The sequence below is a fragment of the Rhyacophila brunnea genome, unplaced genomic scaffold (genome assembly GCF_057557595.1).
Source record: "Rhyacophila brunnea isolate RB1 unplaced genomic scaffold, BYU_Rbru_1.0 scaffold_3, whole genome shotgun sequence".
Taxonomy (NCBI): domain Eukaryota; kingdom Metazoa; phylum Arthropoda; class Insecta; order Trichoptera; family Rhyacophilidae; genus Rhyacophila; species Rhyacophila brunnea.
In genome coordinates, this window is record NW_028232965.1 from 57,052,804 (window position 1) to 57,071,709 (window position 18,906).

General features: G+C 39.7%; 1 protein-coding gene and 1 non-coding gene across 3 annotated transcripts in view; both read right to left on the reverse strand.

Annotated features, from left to right (window-relative positions):
* Positions 1 to 1,855: 1,855 nt before the first annotated feature.
* Positions 1,856 to 18,906, reverse strand: part of LOC147068599 (methylcytosine dioxygenase TET-like) — a 190,682-nt gene continuing 173,631 nt past the window's right edge. For both annotated transcript variants that reach the window (XM_085952344.1, XM_085952345.1), the window contains 7 exons: positions 11,353 to 11,419; positions 8,458 to 11,232; positions 8,070 to 8,209; positions 7,518 to 7,746; positions 7,143 to 7,421; positions 6,155 to 6,383; positions 1,856 to 5,673 (listed from right to left, as the gene is read on the reverse strand). In XM_085952344.1, the coding sequence (XP_085808470.1) occupies positions 2,964 to 5,673; positions 6,155 to 6,383; positions 7,143 to 7,421; positions 7,518 to 7,746; positions 8,070 to 8,209; positions 8,458 to 11,232; positions 11,353 to 11,419 (6,429 nt within the window). In that variant the 3' untranslated portion in view covers positions 1,856 to 2,963. The remainder of the gene's footprint in view (positions 5,674 to 6,154; positions 6,384 to 7,142; positions 7,422 to 7,517; positions 7,747 to 8,069; positions 8,210 to 8,457; positions 11,233 to 11,352; positions 11,420 to 18,906) is intronic.
* Positions 11,924 to 11,995, reverse strand: TRNAG-UCC (transfer RNA glycine (anticodon UCC)). The gene has a single exon. It is a non-coding gene; the product is annotated as a tRNA-Gly (tRNA).

Consider the following 18,906-nt stretch of genomic DNA (forward strand, 5'->3'; position numbering starts at 1 on the left):
TAATAAAATACTATAGGTGCATACAGATAATATAGTATCCTATTTATGATCCATAGATGTTATGTGGAACAATCCGCGGAGGGTAGCGACAATGATATTTGTATTCGCGGAACTGACAAGCTATCGTGTGGCTACTATACTATGTTATTTATTTTTATGAGGAATTATTCGGATAAGCAAAGATACAAAAGTACATTTTATTGTTATTTAATGAATAATGTAATCGGGAAAGGGTTTCTAAAATAAAATAATATTTTTTTTTCATTTTCTTTAATAAAATTAAATATAATCACTTATAATATACGGTAGTAATAATAAATACTAAGTGTGGTCACTACAACCGACATAGATGGCTTCACACTTATACTAAATGGATATATTTATTTCTCAAAATTGAAATGATTAGACAAAACAATTGATCGATTTCGGTTAATAAATAAAAGAAAAAAAAACAATAATATAAATTAAATAATGAATTTTCCAGTTGAACAATAATAAAAATACAAATTACTTTCACATTATTTGAAATAATATACAAATCACCTTTATATCAGACAAAAAATTGATTATTTTTTATAAATGAAATATTCATTATTTGGTTGTAAAAATCAATACAGAGCATGCTTGTAATTATTAATTACAAAGTAATTGAGATGATAAAACATTTAAAAATGCAGTAAAGATTTCTTAAATTGTGTTCAACTAAAATTTTAAATAAATAAACATGGCAAGAATGAACACAAAAATATACAAAAATAAATGGATTCGAAATGTTTGTAGGTCTTTTTCGGCATTTCATTTTGACGAATTCCTACTCCTCATCATATTGTTATCTTTACATTGGCAACACCTAATCTATCCGATCACTTTATTGTTTCAGCGTTGCGACGCGCGTACAAAAACCAGAAGGTCAACGGACCTACACAGTTAAAATTCTGGCATATGTATAATAATTTAGACTTAATAGCTATGTAATTCTCTTACGTAAAAAAGGTTCTCGTGAAGTTAATCACGCGACAGTACCTTATTTATCGAATTATGAGTCGGAAGGTCTCCCCTTTACTAGAAAAAGTTACTTTCTAAGGGTCGTCTCCCGTGTAGTGTGATACGAGATTAAATTACTGGACTTAATAAATTATCACACTGTCAAAAGTCTCATAACATCCGCTCGCAATCTCGCCCTAAAATGTCCTACTGATAAAACGTTTCGCACTCGGGGTAATAAAAAATATAATTAACTATATCGGTAAGCCTAACACTTAATTTCAAATTTGGTAAAAATCTTGTTTAATTTAGTACGTTAAAAGTTATTCAATTTTCACACATTATGGACCAAAAATATATTAATATATTATTACTTTAGAGCTATATTAAAACTCAAATCTGCCACGTTGATATTTTACACATCGACTCGACAGTTTATAAAAAAAATATTATCGAAAGACTAACCTACAATAATAATATTATTAAAAGACGGGATCGCTCATCGCTCGTCTATCAACAATTTATTCAGACCGGATGAATGTTATGCAAATTTAATTATGCTTTGGTATACATTCCTATTTTTAGTAAAAAATAAATACTGGAAGTCGGCAGGTAATCAAATTGATTTGGTTTCACTTTTATCACTTCATTCCAATCCGCGCAATGAGGTAAATCATTTTGATAAATTGAAACTTCACGCGGGTATTTCTTTCTCAAATAGTGACAAATGGTAACACCATACTGGATCGATAGTATGGCACGAAAATATTATAATTTACGAATACAAATTAAACTTCCGCGAACAACGGTAGTACGATTATTTGAGTATTCTCATTATTATGAATAAAAGCATTTTCTTTTTCTTCGAATGTCTTCATGGTTTCATGACTATAAAAATAAATTGTAATAGCTACCATATTATACAAGTATACATACAAAAACGCTCTCAAATAATAAAAATAGACACCTACAAAAAAGACAAATTGAATGATCCATTCTTGATAAGGGAAACGATACTTGTAAAAGATTTGATTACAAAGTTTTTAAAATTATGAACAACTATTGCTCACTTTACACATGTAGACACGAGTCTTAGTCAATAAATTAATAAAACATATAAATTACACATAGGTTAAAATAGAATCGAGTCAAGTAAAAATATTAAATAAGTTAACTAATCTAATAATACACACTTTCTTAAAATTCTAAATTGTAAAAGCACTCTTTTTCAATAAAAAAATAACCTAAAAATACAGCACGGCATACACCAATTGATAATAATCGTAATCGTCTAAAAATACAGAAGTGATTTTGAAAGAAAGATCGTTCTCTCGATTATGCGACGATTGTCAAAAACCTTCAATCGTAATTATTTTCCTGCATTGAATGGGTCGATAAAATCTGTCATCCTTTCCATGACAGAATCGTTTCTAAAAACGTATTGGAAATGTGGCGTTTGTACTTTCGGTTCGGTTAAGGTTGGGTTAGTTACTTTATATGAATATGAGATCATTATTTGTTTGCTTACATAAAATCCGTTTAAAAAAAACACTTAATTTACATATTTTCGCCGTGAAATAGATACAATGTTCTCGAGGATCGACTGACGCTCTATTGCCAGCTCAGTCTCCCGATTTTGGCAAAGTTTACATTTCAAGACGACGACCGGACCGAAAATTGTCTCGCTTTTACTCGTGCGCCCCGAATCGGGTCGTCGATGACTAACAGCTAGAATACTTAAAACGAATAAATGATATTACGCATGTATTATGAAAATTTTCAAAGACTAGCGGTAACGATCGGGTAGAATCGGCTCCATATCACAACGACTTCTGGCAGCTCATTTCCATTCCGACTGATTTTCAAATGGTCCACGGGGAAATCCCGGAGCATCACTGTGCTGCGAACGCCACGGGTAATCGTGCAGGGGGTCGCGAAATAGGGGCAGCGACCCCGTCGGGGGCCGTCCCCTTCTTTTGTCAGGCGCCGGACTCTTGGTAGGGACCGGTGACCGTGCACGGGTGCATGGGAAACAGCGTGGTCCACGACATGGTGGTCAGCGTAGATGCTCTCATCATGATTTGTCTGCCGTTCTTACCATTGGATGCGGCATCCACTAGAGCGGCCATGGAACTGTATCCTCCCGGGATTTCTTCTCCCACATCTTTTCTCTTTTCGGCTTTGCCATAGAAGGCTTCAGGGGGGCTAGAGGCAGCGCCGGGTGCCACAGGCGTGTTGGCGGTGGGAGTGGTCGGTGCGGTAGTGGAAGGGGTGAGGCCCAATTTTTTGAGACGCATCTTTTCCTCCCACTCTTCAAGGCCATGCTTGGAGCGGTTGAGATTCCGGTGCTGGTAGAAGACGAGCGAGATGCGGGTCGGGTTGAGACGGTTGGGGTTGCGGAGGGCAGTGGTGGCGTGCATCTCGTGCTTGGCGCATTCGAATAGTACACTGCCGTGGCCGAGTGCAATGGCTACGCCACCCATCTGGCCATCCTTGAAGCACTCCAGGTTGTCCGCAAAATCAGTCACCTCGCCGATGGGCTCCGACTTGGGTGGTTCAGGCGGGAACGGGACAGAGAAGGGTGGGGGATAGAGACACCAGTTAGGTGCGGGCTGGCACCAGTTGGGGGCCGCATTCTGGTGGTAGAAGTTGGGTGCGTAGGCGTTGGAGTAGTTCTGATAGCCGTATGAGTTGTAGCAGCCCGAGTTGCGCAGGAACTCTTCGCGCTTGTATTTCTCCGCGTTGTAGTACGCCAGATTGTATTCGTTGTAGGAATTCTCATATGGATTGAAGGGGCTGTAAGAGGCCGAGGCGAATGAGTATGCATTGGCCATCTGAGGATAGTTCCCATAGCCCTGTGGGGGATGCCCCTGGGCCGCATAGGCGTTCTGGTTGAGCGGCGAATAATTGTTGACAGGATATTCGGTGCCTGCTGGCCTGGCGGGAGGACACGGCGCAGACGCCGGCCGAGTTCCGTCGTCATGAGCGATAGTATAGTTTTGCCGACTCTGAAGGGAAGGGTTGCGATTGAGATTTCGGCTGTCATATTGACTTCTATTTTCGTAGCCGGGGGCGACGGGAGACCTCTCAGCTGGTGGAAATGGTTTCAAGAATGTGCTTCCGTCAGCGTTTTCGGGAGAATTCGGAACGCTGTGCTGAGACCGAGAGGGCGGCCTTGCTTTCGGAACCCTGAACAGAGAAGATTCGCTTTGATTTGTAGGAGTCGAGGGGGCGTTCTGATTCTGGTCCCAGCATTTTATTGAATTGGACATCGCAGGAGAGCCTTGTTCCCAATTCTTGCTGTTTGGCGTGGATGTGTCGAATCCCGCGTTCAAGTTAGTTGAGGGACTACGATCCCAGTTGGAATTGGGTATGATGAGTTTTTGTGGGGTCCGCCAGCCACTTCTGTAAGAATCATTTTGAGTGGTTGAATCTTTTTCGTTTACAGGAGCAAAAGAAGATCTGTCTCCAAGTGGTTCAGAGTTGGGCATGAACGCATTTCCACTTTCAACTGATAGAGGGTTGAACAAATTTCGGGGAGACTTTGTGTCGGAATTTTTATGATGCAATTCTGTCATTCCGGGAATTTTTGTTTCGGCCATCTGTGATTTGTCAAAATCAGCCAAAGTCGGATTCATATTTCCGGGAATGTCTGTTTGTTTTTGGGGATCTTCATAAATCCTGGAATTCAATTTTGAAGGTGAACCGTCAAGAGTTTTGTTAATGGAATGGTCTCCGATGCTTCCCGCATTATCGGCGGCTGGATCCGGCACACTCATTCTCCCACTGTTAGAGGAAGGGGTTCCCGTTGTGCGGACTGAGTCAGGACTGTAATTGTTGGAGGCTGCATTGAGGTTGGCGGTCGTCGAGTCAGGGTCTTCCTTGACAGAGGAGTTTTCCCTGAAACCGAAGACGTCGGGGTCGTTGAACTCCGTCCACTGGCTTGCCACCTGCGGGACATCGGGGACAGTCCCCGGGTAATCTGCTACGGGCGGTGGCTGTCGCTTCTGTGGGTCGACGGGAATCACATCATACGCAACCGTCACTGGAATACCCGGAGAGGGATCAATGATCGCATGGTGCTGCTGCGAAGCAGCATATAAGCTGTTCTGATGGTGCAGACTGTGATTGTAATTCTGTTCATACGAATTGTAAGGTGAATCGAGCACCGTGCTGGAGATGTGATTGCTCTGCAGCTGGGCATCCGTGAAGTTGTCGATCATGGAAGCCATGTCAAGAAGAGTGGGGTTCGTCAGGTTGGGATTCAAGAGGCCAGCCGCCGATGGATGATTCATCATGTTAGGATTTCCAAATGCAGAACCATAGGGCCCTGCGGTGTTTCCAAAGCCGGCTTGCAGACTATTAGGATGTTGAATCGAAGGATGATTTCTCACTGGCGATGCGCTATGAAGGGATCTGGGACTGGCGCTGCTATTGTGCACGCTCCTGTTGGGGTCCGAATGGGGAGCAGACGGAGCACGGGGAGGAGCCGCGGGATTTGCGTGTCGGTTTTTGTTGGGCTGCGAGTTAGCGTGATTGGCGGGCGGCCCGGGGGTCTGACTTCCCGCGGGAACATTTCCATTTGGAAGGTTGCCGGTGGCTTCCGTTGTCTCCTCTTCTTTGCGCTTCTTCCCGTGTCTCCGGCAAGGTTGCAGAGGGACTGACCTCACTCTGACTTCGCAAGGATATCTGAAATAAAATGGTAGCATATAATACGATACTGTATTTAACATTCGTCGGGTTACTGTCAAAAGTTGACAAGTCCCGAAATCATGTTATGGAGTAATTGCCATTTGAAAGTTTCACATGCCCTTTAAAATCAGGCATAATGCTAATTTTCTTTGTGCTTTATGTACATGTTTTATATATCGGCTGACCTTGATTTGTTTTTCTAGAATACATATTATTTATAGTATAGACACAGAATGTGTTAACTCTAAATACCAACTTTTGGCAGCCGGAGTTGGCTTTTCTGTGTGATGAAATTTTAATTTCTCTAATGGGGTGAATGCGTTCAATTCTACAAAAGGTTTCACACCAGATAATCCAAATTTAATCCTCGATACAATATACTAAACGCATAACATACAATTTTCTTAAATTTAATGAATAATCAAATTTATTTACGGGAATAATATGCAGAAAAAAATGATTTTTACTCTTAACTCACTTGTCGAGAACTTCGACCGCCCCGGATTTGACTTTTTCTTCTTGGCCCTCCTTGGATCCGAACTCGTCCGTGGTGTCGAGGACATACAGTGGCAGGACGTGGAGTTGCTCATCGGGAGGTTTAGCGAGGGAGCGATGCCTCGCCAGAGTGACCACAGCCGTGCAGCCGTTGTTCATGTTGTGGAGATCTCGATGAGAGTGAGCGCAAAAGTCTATGCAAGCCGTCACCCCTGAGGATGAACATTTATTTATTTATTTAACACATTGTGTACAAAACAAATTAATAATAATTCAAGACATTCACAAGATAACAATTATACCTTGATTACACGTAACGAGAACAGTGGCGAGACAGCAAAATGTCACTAGACCGAGAGAGTGGTGTGGGCGAGAGAGTGTTTATATGAATTTTTCTCTTTTAGACTTTTGTGGCGAGTCAGTTCACTTTCGATCAAAAAGCAGGCTAGTTTTGTGTACGGAAATCACACCACATCAGAGAAAACAAAAATGCTTCGAGCAGAAGTGAATTTTGAACTTCAAGATTGTGAAAAGTGAACACGATCAGAAAAAACTTCATTGAAATGTTATTGAAAGGAATATAGTTATAGGTATACTGTGTTAAAATAAAAACATCATAGAAATTGCTTCTGAAAGCGTTCTAAAATAAGCTTGTAGGAAATTTCTCTCCAGATAATGCATCCACAATCAAGAATATTGCGCATTAACAAAACGTGTTCATATTGAAATCTTAAATGGGTTAACTTGTCCCGTAATAAATCCTAGAAGGTCTCTTGTATTTAGAACTGTAGAAGATTATCTATATAATAATACACATGTGTCAGTTTGAGGTCCCAATTCCTGTCGTTTTTAAATCGACAACCAGAACCCAAAGAAAAGGGTTTATTACGATATCATGAAACAATAGAAAGCGAAAATCATATGCTTTTGTTAGCTGTCTAATACCCATATGTTAGACAAAAACTATATACCTGAGAATGGGCGTCCAGGTTTGAAACCGAGTCTACATTCGGAGGCGTCTCTTTCAAATTGGCATTGGTTTTCGAATGCTTTGGGAGCCAAGTTCATGTATAGTGGACTGAGAAGGGTGGCCAGCACGTGCATCCGCTCTTCGATTTCGGTTTCCTCAGTCTTAACAGACAGTCGGAACTTCCTCACGGTCTTGGACCGGGCGTATTTGCAGCCGTTGTAGTACATAGACCATGAACAGCCGAAGCTGAATGAGGCACCGCACGTTTCGGGATCGAGGCCTGTGAAAAAAACCATCATGTTATTTTTTATTTTATGAATAAAGCAGGACGATGACGCCTACAGTATTATGATTATATCTGATATTAAAATAGTACCTTGACAAGCACAAGTTCTGTTCTCGTTAGTAGCGCATCGCCTGGTGGTCGGAAGGCCGTATCGGTTGAGCTTATGAGCCAGGAGACTGTAGTCTAAATCTGCTTCCGTCGATGGGACTCCTTCCCATGCCACCACGCACACTACTATCCAAGCAGTTGGACATTTGTGTCCGCTTCTCAATTTGACTACCACTAAAATTTTCTCCGTGTATCCGGAACGTCTGATCACCTGTAAGTGAATTCAAATAATGACAATAAGCAAGAAAGTGTTTTATTGAATGGAACCCGACAAAACATTAGCACAGCGAATTAAGAAATTTTTGTGGTGACCCATTTGAGGGTCTTTATCTCAGGTCTATTCCATAAATAAATAAATAGATCTACAATCTTTCATTTTATTTTAAATTATCTCCTTAATTGATGATGTACGTTTATGAATAATGGCTCAAATGGTCTGGTGAAAAATGGTATCAATGTGAATTTCAAGGTTTGGAAGGAGAGAAAGGAAACTAGATATTGCCGTAGGGATAAAATTAGGTAGAAATAATTTACCCATTTCGCCATTGGACATCCCTGCGTAGTTTTCCCTTCCTTCCCAGTGTAACAAACTTTCTCTATTCTTAGCTCTTTGCCTGTCAAACCGGTCCTCGTCTCTAAATCTTTTCTTAGTTCTATTAGGCTGGACGCTGCCCCTGATGAAGAGAAATGATATTCAATCAATCAACCACTCATTTATAATATTAGATACCTACTAATACTAATCTATCCATGCCTTCACCAGTAATAGAAAAAAAGAGAACATCCCCATACCCTATTATAGAATATTATTTGCAAATTTAAGTTTAATGTTTATTTGGAAAACAAAACCCCTCTAGAACATAATCACATTAAATTTGGTGGATATTACAAAAAGAAATTTGTACAAAAAATAATGACCAACCTAGATGAGTGTAGTAGCTGCCTGGCTCTGGTGGATTCTTATCGGCAGTGAAGCAGTTGCATTCTGGTACTTCCGTCCGGCAGTTGTTCTTGAGCCTTTCTAAATTTTCTTGAAATTCTTTGGTAACGGGACTATCAGCTTTTATGTCCAGGGCCACTTTTGATTTATCATCAACCAAGTCAACGTTGTTGATTCCGAAATTGGTGGCCTTGGTCGGTTTCTCAGTCTTCACTTTTTCATCAGGTTCTTCATCCAGCATTTCATCTTTGGTTTGCATTCCCATACATGCGCCGTCTCTCAGGTGTTCCGGCGTAGGCTTGGCTGTGGATCCTTGCCGACAACAGGAATAGCCGACTTCATTTTTAAGAACGGCTGGTCCGCCGTCTCCGGCATATAGATACAGTGACTTTTCAGGTTTCACGATGCCGAAATTGAAATTTTTATATATTTTATGTCCGGGAGGAGAATTTTCTGACTTAATTTGCTCAACATAATATGATTGGTTGGAAGGCGGCGGGGCAGGAGAGGCGTCCAATGATGAACTTCTTCTGTAAACATTTTGTTCAGAAAACGTTTGGTCGTGATTTTCAGTCCTCGAAAACTTCTGTGAACTATTTCCACTATCTTCGTAACGCTTCTGAATATTGTTGATAAAATTCTGTTCTTCGCGACTTTTATTTTTTTCAACCGAATAATGGTCAGTCTGTGAATATGGATTTTCATTCTGCGCATAATGCTTTTGGTTGAAAACTTCCTGCTTGATTGTCGATATTGGGGGTAACACAGTCGTATTTTGAGGGGTAACTGAATTTCCTCTGAGAGATTGATGATTTCTAGCTGCAGACGTTTTGTAAGGATCTTGTCGCAGGGCAGATTGCGATTTAGGATTTGTCGGTTGGGGCGGTTGACTCCCTGATGAAGGCGGTATACCATAACCGTAGACTCCACGATCACGGATACCGTTACCTTCTGCCTTATAAGACCTTTCATCATCTGCATAATGATAAGAATCAGTCACTTCGCTCTTTGGAACCAAGGGAGCCGGGTCACTTTTGTATTTGGGATCATGTGATATACTCCTAGAGTATGGCTTCTCACGTTGATGGATGTTCGTATCCCGAGACACTCCCGCATTTTGCTGATTTATCTCTGAAACAGGCCCGATGGTCATTTTGTTTTGAAAGTCTTTGCTATCCGTCTGGTTATAATTCAAATTTTCAGCGTCGTACATTTCGGCGTATTTGACAAAATTTTCATAGGACGCGTCACCGTACCCCGGGTGTCTTGGGGCTCGGTCTTCGGCGGACCGGCGATCGGTCGCGGTCCCGCCCTCCCACGCTAGATGGCCACCACCTCCGAAGTCGCCCGGAGTCGGGTCGCAACTCTGGGCGTTTCGGATGTAATTACCGGTACCGCGAAAGTTCGCGGCGTCCGTTCGGTAATTATCTCGGAGATGGTGGCTATACGATAAAAAATGACCGGCAGGGGGCGCGGTCTCAGCGACAGGAGAGGGCTTCGGCTGGCGGTCGTCAGCCCCTGGAGGCATTCCGGGCGGCGCAGCTGGGTGGCCTCCGTCCGGTGGCGCCGAGCCTCCTTCCAGCGACTGCTTATTCAGGATCATTGTCTTTAAACGAGAATTTAAATTGACCCTGTCAGCCTGCGAGAACATTTGGTGGTCTGCCGGATCTGGCCGCTGATGCCACGCCCATGCCTCCTGTTGCTGTTGTTGATGTTGCTGTTGCAACTGTTGCTGCTGTTGCACTTGCTGTTGCTGTTGCTGAGCTTGCTGCTGTTGCGCTCGCTGTTGTTGCGCTTGTTGTTGTGCCTGATGTTGCTGTTGTGCTTGTTGTTGAGCTTGCTGCTGCTGTTGTTGCTGTTGCTGAGCTTGCTGTTGTTGTTGCTGCTGTTGTTGTTGCTGCTGTTGCTGTTGCTGCTGCTGTTGTTGTTGCTGTGTTTGGCCGTGTCGACCTGGTCCGCCGTAAGCGCCCGGGTACCCGCTACAGTTGAGTGAGGCTTGCTGCGGACCGCCGCTCGCCTGCAGGTACCCAGGCGAAGCGTTTCCCGACTGCTGGTTGTTCAGTGTCGGTCGTTCGCTCGCCTGAGCGTTGTGAATCTGTCGGATCGGACCGTTGCCGTTGTCCGAGGATCGGTTACCCGTCCCGTTGGAAGGTGAGTAATCGCTGTCGCCCTGAGCTCCTGTCGCAGCTGGCGGCGTGCTATACCCGGCCTGCGTGCAGACGGACCCAGGTGCGAAGCCGGCCGCCGATTGGGTGTAGAGAGGCGCGGGTTGCGAGGTCATAGCGGACGCCATGGACCCCGCGTGGCTGTAAGGGGCACTCTGCCCATTCTGAAAGGGCGCGTTGCTCCCTACCGACGCCGGTCGCGATCGGTTTCCCGGTTCGGCCGCAGTCGGAGTGGTAGCGGGCTGGGGGGTGAAACTCTGCGAGTGCTGGTACTCGGCGCCGTACTGCCCTCCACCGTTTCGACCAGCGGAGTTGGCGGAGACGGACGCGGGTGAAGGCGAGGGTGCGTATCCTCCCCGTGGCGCTCCCGAAGGTGGTCTCTGGGCCTGAAGAATCTGAACGGCGTTCTGAGGGTAGAATGCGGTCGCCGCGCCGTCGAAGGCATTAGGGACGATGTTTTGAACCGTGTACGTCGGCGTCGCCTGGTAGAGATGTGGCGAATTGGAGTAGCCCGGCGTGTGGTTCGCCTGGTAATCCAGCGAGGTCTGACTCGTTTGAGGAGGCAACTGTTGTATGAACTGGTTCTGCCAACCTGAAAGCACACAATGAATCACGATGCGGACTTCAAAAAATAATTTGAAATTGCTTTAATACTCCTTCAAATAGAAAAGGCACTTCTAATGTAACTGATGGAATTTAATGAAATACTCACCCTGTGAAGGATCAGCTTGCCAGGCGGGGAATCTGTTGGGATCTCCAGCATAGAATGGCATCGGAGCCTGAAAGAAAAATAAATAAAATCAATTCCAAGGTTGACCATAGAGGAACAATTTTTAGAGCTACAACATTCAAATCGAAAAAGAACATAATAATTATTGATATAGGCTTAAAAAATATTTATTTAGTTATATTCGACAGGTAACCAACATATCGAATTTATCATTTATTATAAATAAATATCGTTTCTAGAGAATGTGTAGTAGAATGGTGTCAGATTCTTCTGGCTTTGTAGGCGACTCATTTATGTGTTGGTATCGTTACTTTCAAATGACGCTAACACCGTTCCAAAGTGATTTCGTCGTGGCCGCAATGCCAGATGAATCTGTCCTTCTCTCTACCCATTTGTAAAGTTAGCTAAAAATACTTTAAAAAAAAAATATCATTTGTATTATTCAGTATTGAAATAGTTCAATAGATACATACTATGGATATGATGAATAAAAATTGATGAAACGATAGGTATAAAAATATAACATTTTAAGAAACAAAGCGTAAAAAAGGAGTGCGACGGCCGGGAATCGAACCCGGATCAACTGCTTGGAAGGCAACTATGCTGACCATTACACCACCATCGCCTGCTGATCTGGGTGAAATAAAATCACTTATAATAGAATAGCAACGCTCGATTTACTCTCATTCGCGCGTTGCGAAAGCGAGACAACTGCCCGCTCCCAAAATAAACAGTAATTTTAGTATCAGATGTTATCTTATCAATTATTCAAAATGAAATAACGCAAAGATCCTCAAATATATCAATATAATAACTCAATCCAATATCAAATATTTTTTTTTATTTCGTTGATGTTAGTTATTCTAAAAACAACAGGGATTCATAAGATTATTTATTTTATTGTAGGTATAAATATATTTATTAATCACTTGTATTCGCCATATATCTACTTGATGGCACATTTTTATGGTAATCTTTATGCAGGCGCCAAAAGTTGGGTTTATGTTAAGATATAGCACTAGTTATAGTATAATGCAGTTAGGTATCCAAATAGTTAGGCCAGATAAAATTCAATGGTTTCACGAAGAAACCGGTTATCCCAAGATAAACTCCTCATTTGAATCGTGGCAAGAGTTGGATTATTTTCGACACCATAGAATTGAATTATTTGATTAATTAACGAACATTTATCGTGGTTATCGTATCGTAGGTAGCGTACCTAGTTAAAAATATTAGCCACTGCAAAAATCATGCAAGGCAGTATTTTTACAAAAATAATGTCATTATTTCCCCCCGTAGAATGTACTTTTTATTTAACTTAATTTAACAACTGGTCAATCGAAAATACTTTCAAGAATATAAAGACGAAAAATCTCAGAGGCCCATCTCCGTCAAATACAACTTTTGCAGATTAACAGAGTCTAATTATTAGGCTGACAGAAAATTGATTTCTTTGTGGTGTTGTCAACTTACCTACTGTCAATTCATGGTGAAAATGCATTATATTATTAATTTTAAATAAAACTAATTTTATAGTATCTACTAATTCCACTTGTACTAAGAGCATACATAAGTGAAAAGGCAAATAATTTTCAACAGCAGGTGCGACGAAATTTGGCAGTCGTCGCCAATCGGAGACCGATAGTCGAGGTGTGTGCGCGTCGATTTGTTTTGTCATGGCGTCGGATGAATGTATTGTTAAATCGTGTAAAGATTACTAAAAAACTTTACGGATGTACTTGAAAAAGAAAACATGTCAATGAATATACTATTATTATTAGTAATATAACAATAAACATAACATTAAATGGACGCAAGTTGAATTTTTATGACAAATTATATTTCGTTCGGCACGCGTCATTTGCACAATCCGTGCATCGCCTAGCCACGATCTTTTTAGACCATGCCTCAACTGAAGTATAGCCTTAAATATCTATTCTTTCTGTGCGATATTCATTATCGAACTTTAGTTATTCGTTATTATTTGATTCTTGAGAAAATTATATTTAATGAATTATCAAAAAATGAATTACAAAATCGAGGCTTTCGCTTTCGAATGTCATAAATCGACTATTTTCCTCGTATTTTATAGAATATCACTAACGATAAAATAACAACTATCGGATTGTTTTAGGTCATTGGCGACTCAAGTACAAAGCCGATACATTCACAACGACTGGTCCTACTTTTTCCGCCCCTCCCGTTGTTGTCTAAGGATGACCTGTTATTGTTCTATAGAGTGCTCATACTGACGCGGCTGTCGTGTTGACACAAGAAATGGTTTGATTTGGATAGATGAGTTACATGATAAATAATACACTAACATTAACACCGTCTACAAAAATGTAATGCATAGATCAATGCTACATATTTTTTGGAAATTGGTATTACCAGCGGTTTTTGTGTGAAAGACTAGTCTGACTTCTGACAGCTGATGAATAACAGGAATGTATATTATTTAATTTATAAATATCACTGATAGTTAATATATTTGATTTGAGAATTGTTTATACCTAATTCAATTTGAAACGAGAAAGGACGAATCAATATGTCAAGCAATTTGGGATCTGATTTTGACAGCTGAACAGTGGACCACTCGTTGCTTGTGAAAAAAATTATGCTCAGGCTTTATTAATCTAAAGATGACGCTGTTTAGGTTCATCAGCGGTTGGAAACAAATACTTTGCATACTCTTGGATGAGGTAGCTACACCACTGTCATTTTCCCATACCAAACTCATCCCTGCTATACTTTGTACTAAACTATTAATTCCTTCAATAATCAAAACAAATTAAAAACCTTTACTGTATAACAGTTAAAATCTAATAATAACAATTTGGGTTATTTTGAAAGGTATTTGAACCGTTTAAAAGGTCAAAGACATAAAACGTCTAGATGGCAAAAGAAAATTGGCTGTTATATAATTCAAGATGCAATATTGCCGACTGGGGAGAGACTAGAGCGCTTTAATCAGAGAATTTCGCAGAAACTACGAAACGGTGTTATTTTTCGACGGGGTGAATTTACACAGATGAAATTGTACGAAACTAAACGTTAATACAAAAAAAAATCCTATATTTAAGTGGGAATCAGCCGAGGTCGATCCACCGCTGGATGAAGGCCTGCTCCAGCCCTGTCCACAATTTTCCGTCCCTAGTTTTTTGCTGCCACGCACATCCGCCGGACTTGAAGATGTCGTCGATTCAGCGGGTTTTAGAGTGGACTGTGGGACATATGATACACTTGCTCTCATGTACATACTATTATATAACTACGTGCTAATGGGTATTATTTCAATAAATACGTATTACAGTACTTGTTTTTCTTCCAAATATCGTCCCCTCAGAACAGAACATGCCTAACTGATTTTTTTTTACATTTTACAGGAGAGCACTTTTAAACATTTTTGTCATTAATTTGAAAACTGTAAATATAAGAATATTGATTTAAATATACGATAATTCATTAGTTAAAAGCGTTGCTTATGTGAAGAAAAACATTACAAAGTATATTCTGTTACATATTTCGTCAGATAACGTCAGATAAGTTAATTTTGTTCGAAAATGTCTTTAAGATTGAAGTTAAGCTTGGAATGATCTAAGCTGATAACCTTTTTTGTGTCCATAATTATTCAGATACGCTTGTTCTGACTCCATATAGAGAATCAGAAAAGGATTTTTTTAGTACAATAAAAATAATATTTTCACAAAAAATCAGTTAGGCTTGTTCTGTTCTAATGGGACAATATATTTATTTACGAAATCATAATTAGTTTGTTCATATTCCCTTGTAAGCTTTAATTACTACGTCCATTATTATCCATTGTTAAAATCTGAAATTAATTGTTTGTGTGTAAGTACACACGGAATGTTTCATATAGGTACAGCTGGGTTTAATGAAAAATAAGTTTTTAATGCATGCAATTTCAAAATGACGCAGTAAAATTTGCGGTTGGGTTGCTTTTTTTCCACTTCTTTCGTGCAAATGTAATTAAAACACTTCGAGAGCTTGCTGGTGCAATGGTTTGGGATACGGAATTTTGATAATAATAATATTCCCGCGGAATTCTTTCAGATACGTTAAATACGCCATCTGTTAACTGATAACCGCTCCGAAACGGTTATTAAATTTTTAAGCACCAATTTATTAAAAACTTTCATGCACCAATGAAAATATGCAATTATTTAACTTTATTATAAATTATTCCAATATACAATCAAGTGAATCGAGAAAGTGTCCACCTGACACTTTCCCGAGAATGATCGATATTTAGTTACACAATATGTACGTACTTTAAAAATAGAGTAGAGTAGAGTAATTGATAACTATCTTAGGAATCGGGGGCTTCCGTTTTTTGTTCTCCCAAGGAGCAGAACTAACCTGCCATTGGTAATGTCAATTGGGAGTTTGTATTGTTGTTTTTATTTAATAAAACGCAATTTTTTTTTTTGGGAGGGCAATAACTAAATAAGTACAAAATAAATAATAATAAGCTTCAACCAAATCACTTAATATTAACGTATTCCACTTACGTGAGGATGAGTATAGGTGGACGTTGTTTTATAAATTCTTAAAATAGGTTCTGCTTCAATTAAATTTATTAATTTTTACATATTGTGGACATTACAAATTATAAATTTAAGACGTTCACAACATGGCATAAAAAAAGAGATAGATAGTATGTTATTAAACAGTAGAAATATGTACATACAAAAATATTAATTATATAGGTGCATGGAAATACACCGGATGAGTTAAGCAGACCCTATTTTAAAAATTTATAAAATAACGTCCACCTATACTCATCCTCACGTAGGTGGAATATATCAACACCCGAAGCAATTTCGTTGAACATAGTTATCGCCCGCCCAATTGGCATTACCAGTGGCAGGTTGGTTCTGCACCTTGGGAGAATAAACAACTGATGTCTTAGATCTTATCTATCTTATATAATCTATCTTATATAATCTAAGATGATGCTTAGATCATTCCGTGTAGGTACTTCCTTGTATCTAATTAATAATATTGTTTTGTATTTACACTTATCTACTGTTTAATGCTGATCTATGTAGGTACTATCTTTTTTAAATACATATGATACTATTTTATTAATATTTCTTTTCTTCTAACTGCCATGTTGTGAACGTCATAAATTAATAATTTGCAATGTTCATTATACTTATGTAAAAAATAAATAAAATTTGAATTTTAGTAGAATAGTGAAATTATTTCGTCATTAAGACTTCAACAAGTGTCATTCTTTCTACAGATGCATCAGGAAACGGTAAGTTTATGACATTAAAAAAAAACATTAAGCAAATAATTCAGTACCTACATAATAACAAAAAGTGATGTGTACTTCTCCATCAAAGGGTACCTATTCTCATCAAGGCTGACTATATTCAGGTCGTGGCAATGAATTGCGGAATACGATGGTATTGCTAGATATTAATAATTATTATCTTCGAATGCAATGCGATAACCTGTTCGTAATATTTCAATACTTATACAACAATCATCATTTTCTACAAAGAGTTTACGTTTACCATAGTCCATTCGAAGTGGGTATGGGCTAATAACTAGCACTACCATTGGAGTTTACAGTTTTGTGTCACGGTTTCGCTATTAATGGGCCTTGGTATTCATGTAATAAGTACTGTCAATAGGTTATTATAAACAAAGTCGATGTAGAAAACATTCTCTTTATAGGCGGAATCTAAATACATGATTGTTAAGCTGTTTTTTTTATACTAAGGCATGATTATAAGATATAACAATAAAATTTACCACCACTGAAAAATGGAATCATACGAGAGCCATTTTCAATTCAGTTCAGGTTTAGAGAATATCCATTATTAGAAATCTTTTGTAGGAGCATGCGTACGATAAGTACTCGAAACACTGAAAATATTAAAAAAACTTAGTAGGTAGTATTATCACAATACGTAAACGTGTGTAGATGTGCAATAATAAATGTAAAATATAATCACCATTACTATAAAAATTACATCAGAATTTAAATTTTTAACTTAGTTTTTGCTCTTCTGAAGAATTGTCTCTTTGAATGTATAATATTATATTGGCCGTGGAGTAACGGGTATTGCTAATACGTGTATCTATCTAATTTTGTAGAGAAGTATGTATGTGCTTATATTACAATATATCACATGTTTAATTAATCAAGTTGGGTTATTCTGAGGCAGCAGCGTATATCGGGGCTTTATGCAAAGCTTCATACGTTGCAGTTTCAAAGCTCCCATATCCTGGCGGAGACATTAATATCCAAACCATAGACAAGTCCATAGATAAGTATCACCACATTGCAACAACACATGCATAGTCTCGCACACACATGCAGGCCTTGTCCGTAGGTAAAGTCTGTCTGATTAAAAACACCGCAGCGGGGCGGGGGAGGCGGCGAGAGGAAAAGCTGGGGAGGGGATCGGAAAAGGGGGATGCCCCCTTACAACCAATACCTACATCGAGTGAATGAAAAGGTTTATGGCGCAGTGGAAAAGCTGCGACGTGATCTTGGGAGACTGTCGGAGAATGAAAGTGACCGTGCTCGGTGCCAAGAATGAACGACATTACTGCACGATTTCGTTATAGGTGAACAATATTCCGGTATATAATCGTCCATTACACGGTCATGGACATGGATATTCAACAATTTTAAAAGTATGCACATACAAGGATGTTATTGTGTTTTATCATTGTATAATACTATACTTATCTCTTTTGTGATTTAGTAGTAACAGTATAGAAAAATAGCTATAGCATTATTTAACAGTAATTTCAAGTGCAATCCAATAATGCATAGGTAATTCAAATGAAAAAAATTACCATCGGTGAAGTTATTATTGTGGGTAGAAGGGTTGAAGATTGTCACAGTCAGGATGGCACAGGCCAAATAACGTCATACATTCTAAAAAGATTGACTTTAGGAAGCCATAAGACACGCGAAGAGCTGAACCTAGCCTATGATGGTCACGAAGATTGTGTAAAGCCAGCAGAGCATCTTCCACCCGGAGACAGTCTCGGGTACCGTACATGTAAAGCCCTAAACAGACTGAGAACCATGGTAGGGCGCACCATGAGACAACATGGTGAAGTGGGGATTCTCCGATCACCAAACCTGCGAGTGCGGTGAAATGCAAAGCATGGAGCACCTATTTTCATGCAAGGCTTGCCCAGTAAGCTGCAATTTCGACGAGATCCTACAAGCCGATGAAAATGGTGTTGCCTTCGCCAACTTCTGGAGCGACACATTGTAGTTATTGAAGACCCGCACGATGAAGAAGAAGACATCGCACAAGATGCGAGTTGAGAATTTTAAGTGGGAATTAAAGATTATAGAGGTTAAAAATTGACGGAAGATGGCTTCACATAAACATGCATGGATACGCACGATAAAGGCAGCAATGAGTTAATCTACATGTGGTTGCGACACAGAGAAGATTTATTTAGATTATGTAAAGTCTTTTTCTTCGGACTTCTTTTATGTGTCGATGGTAAAGAACCGTATTTAAAAATATA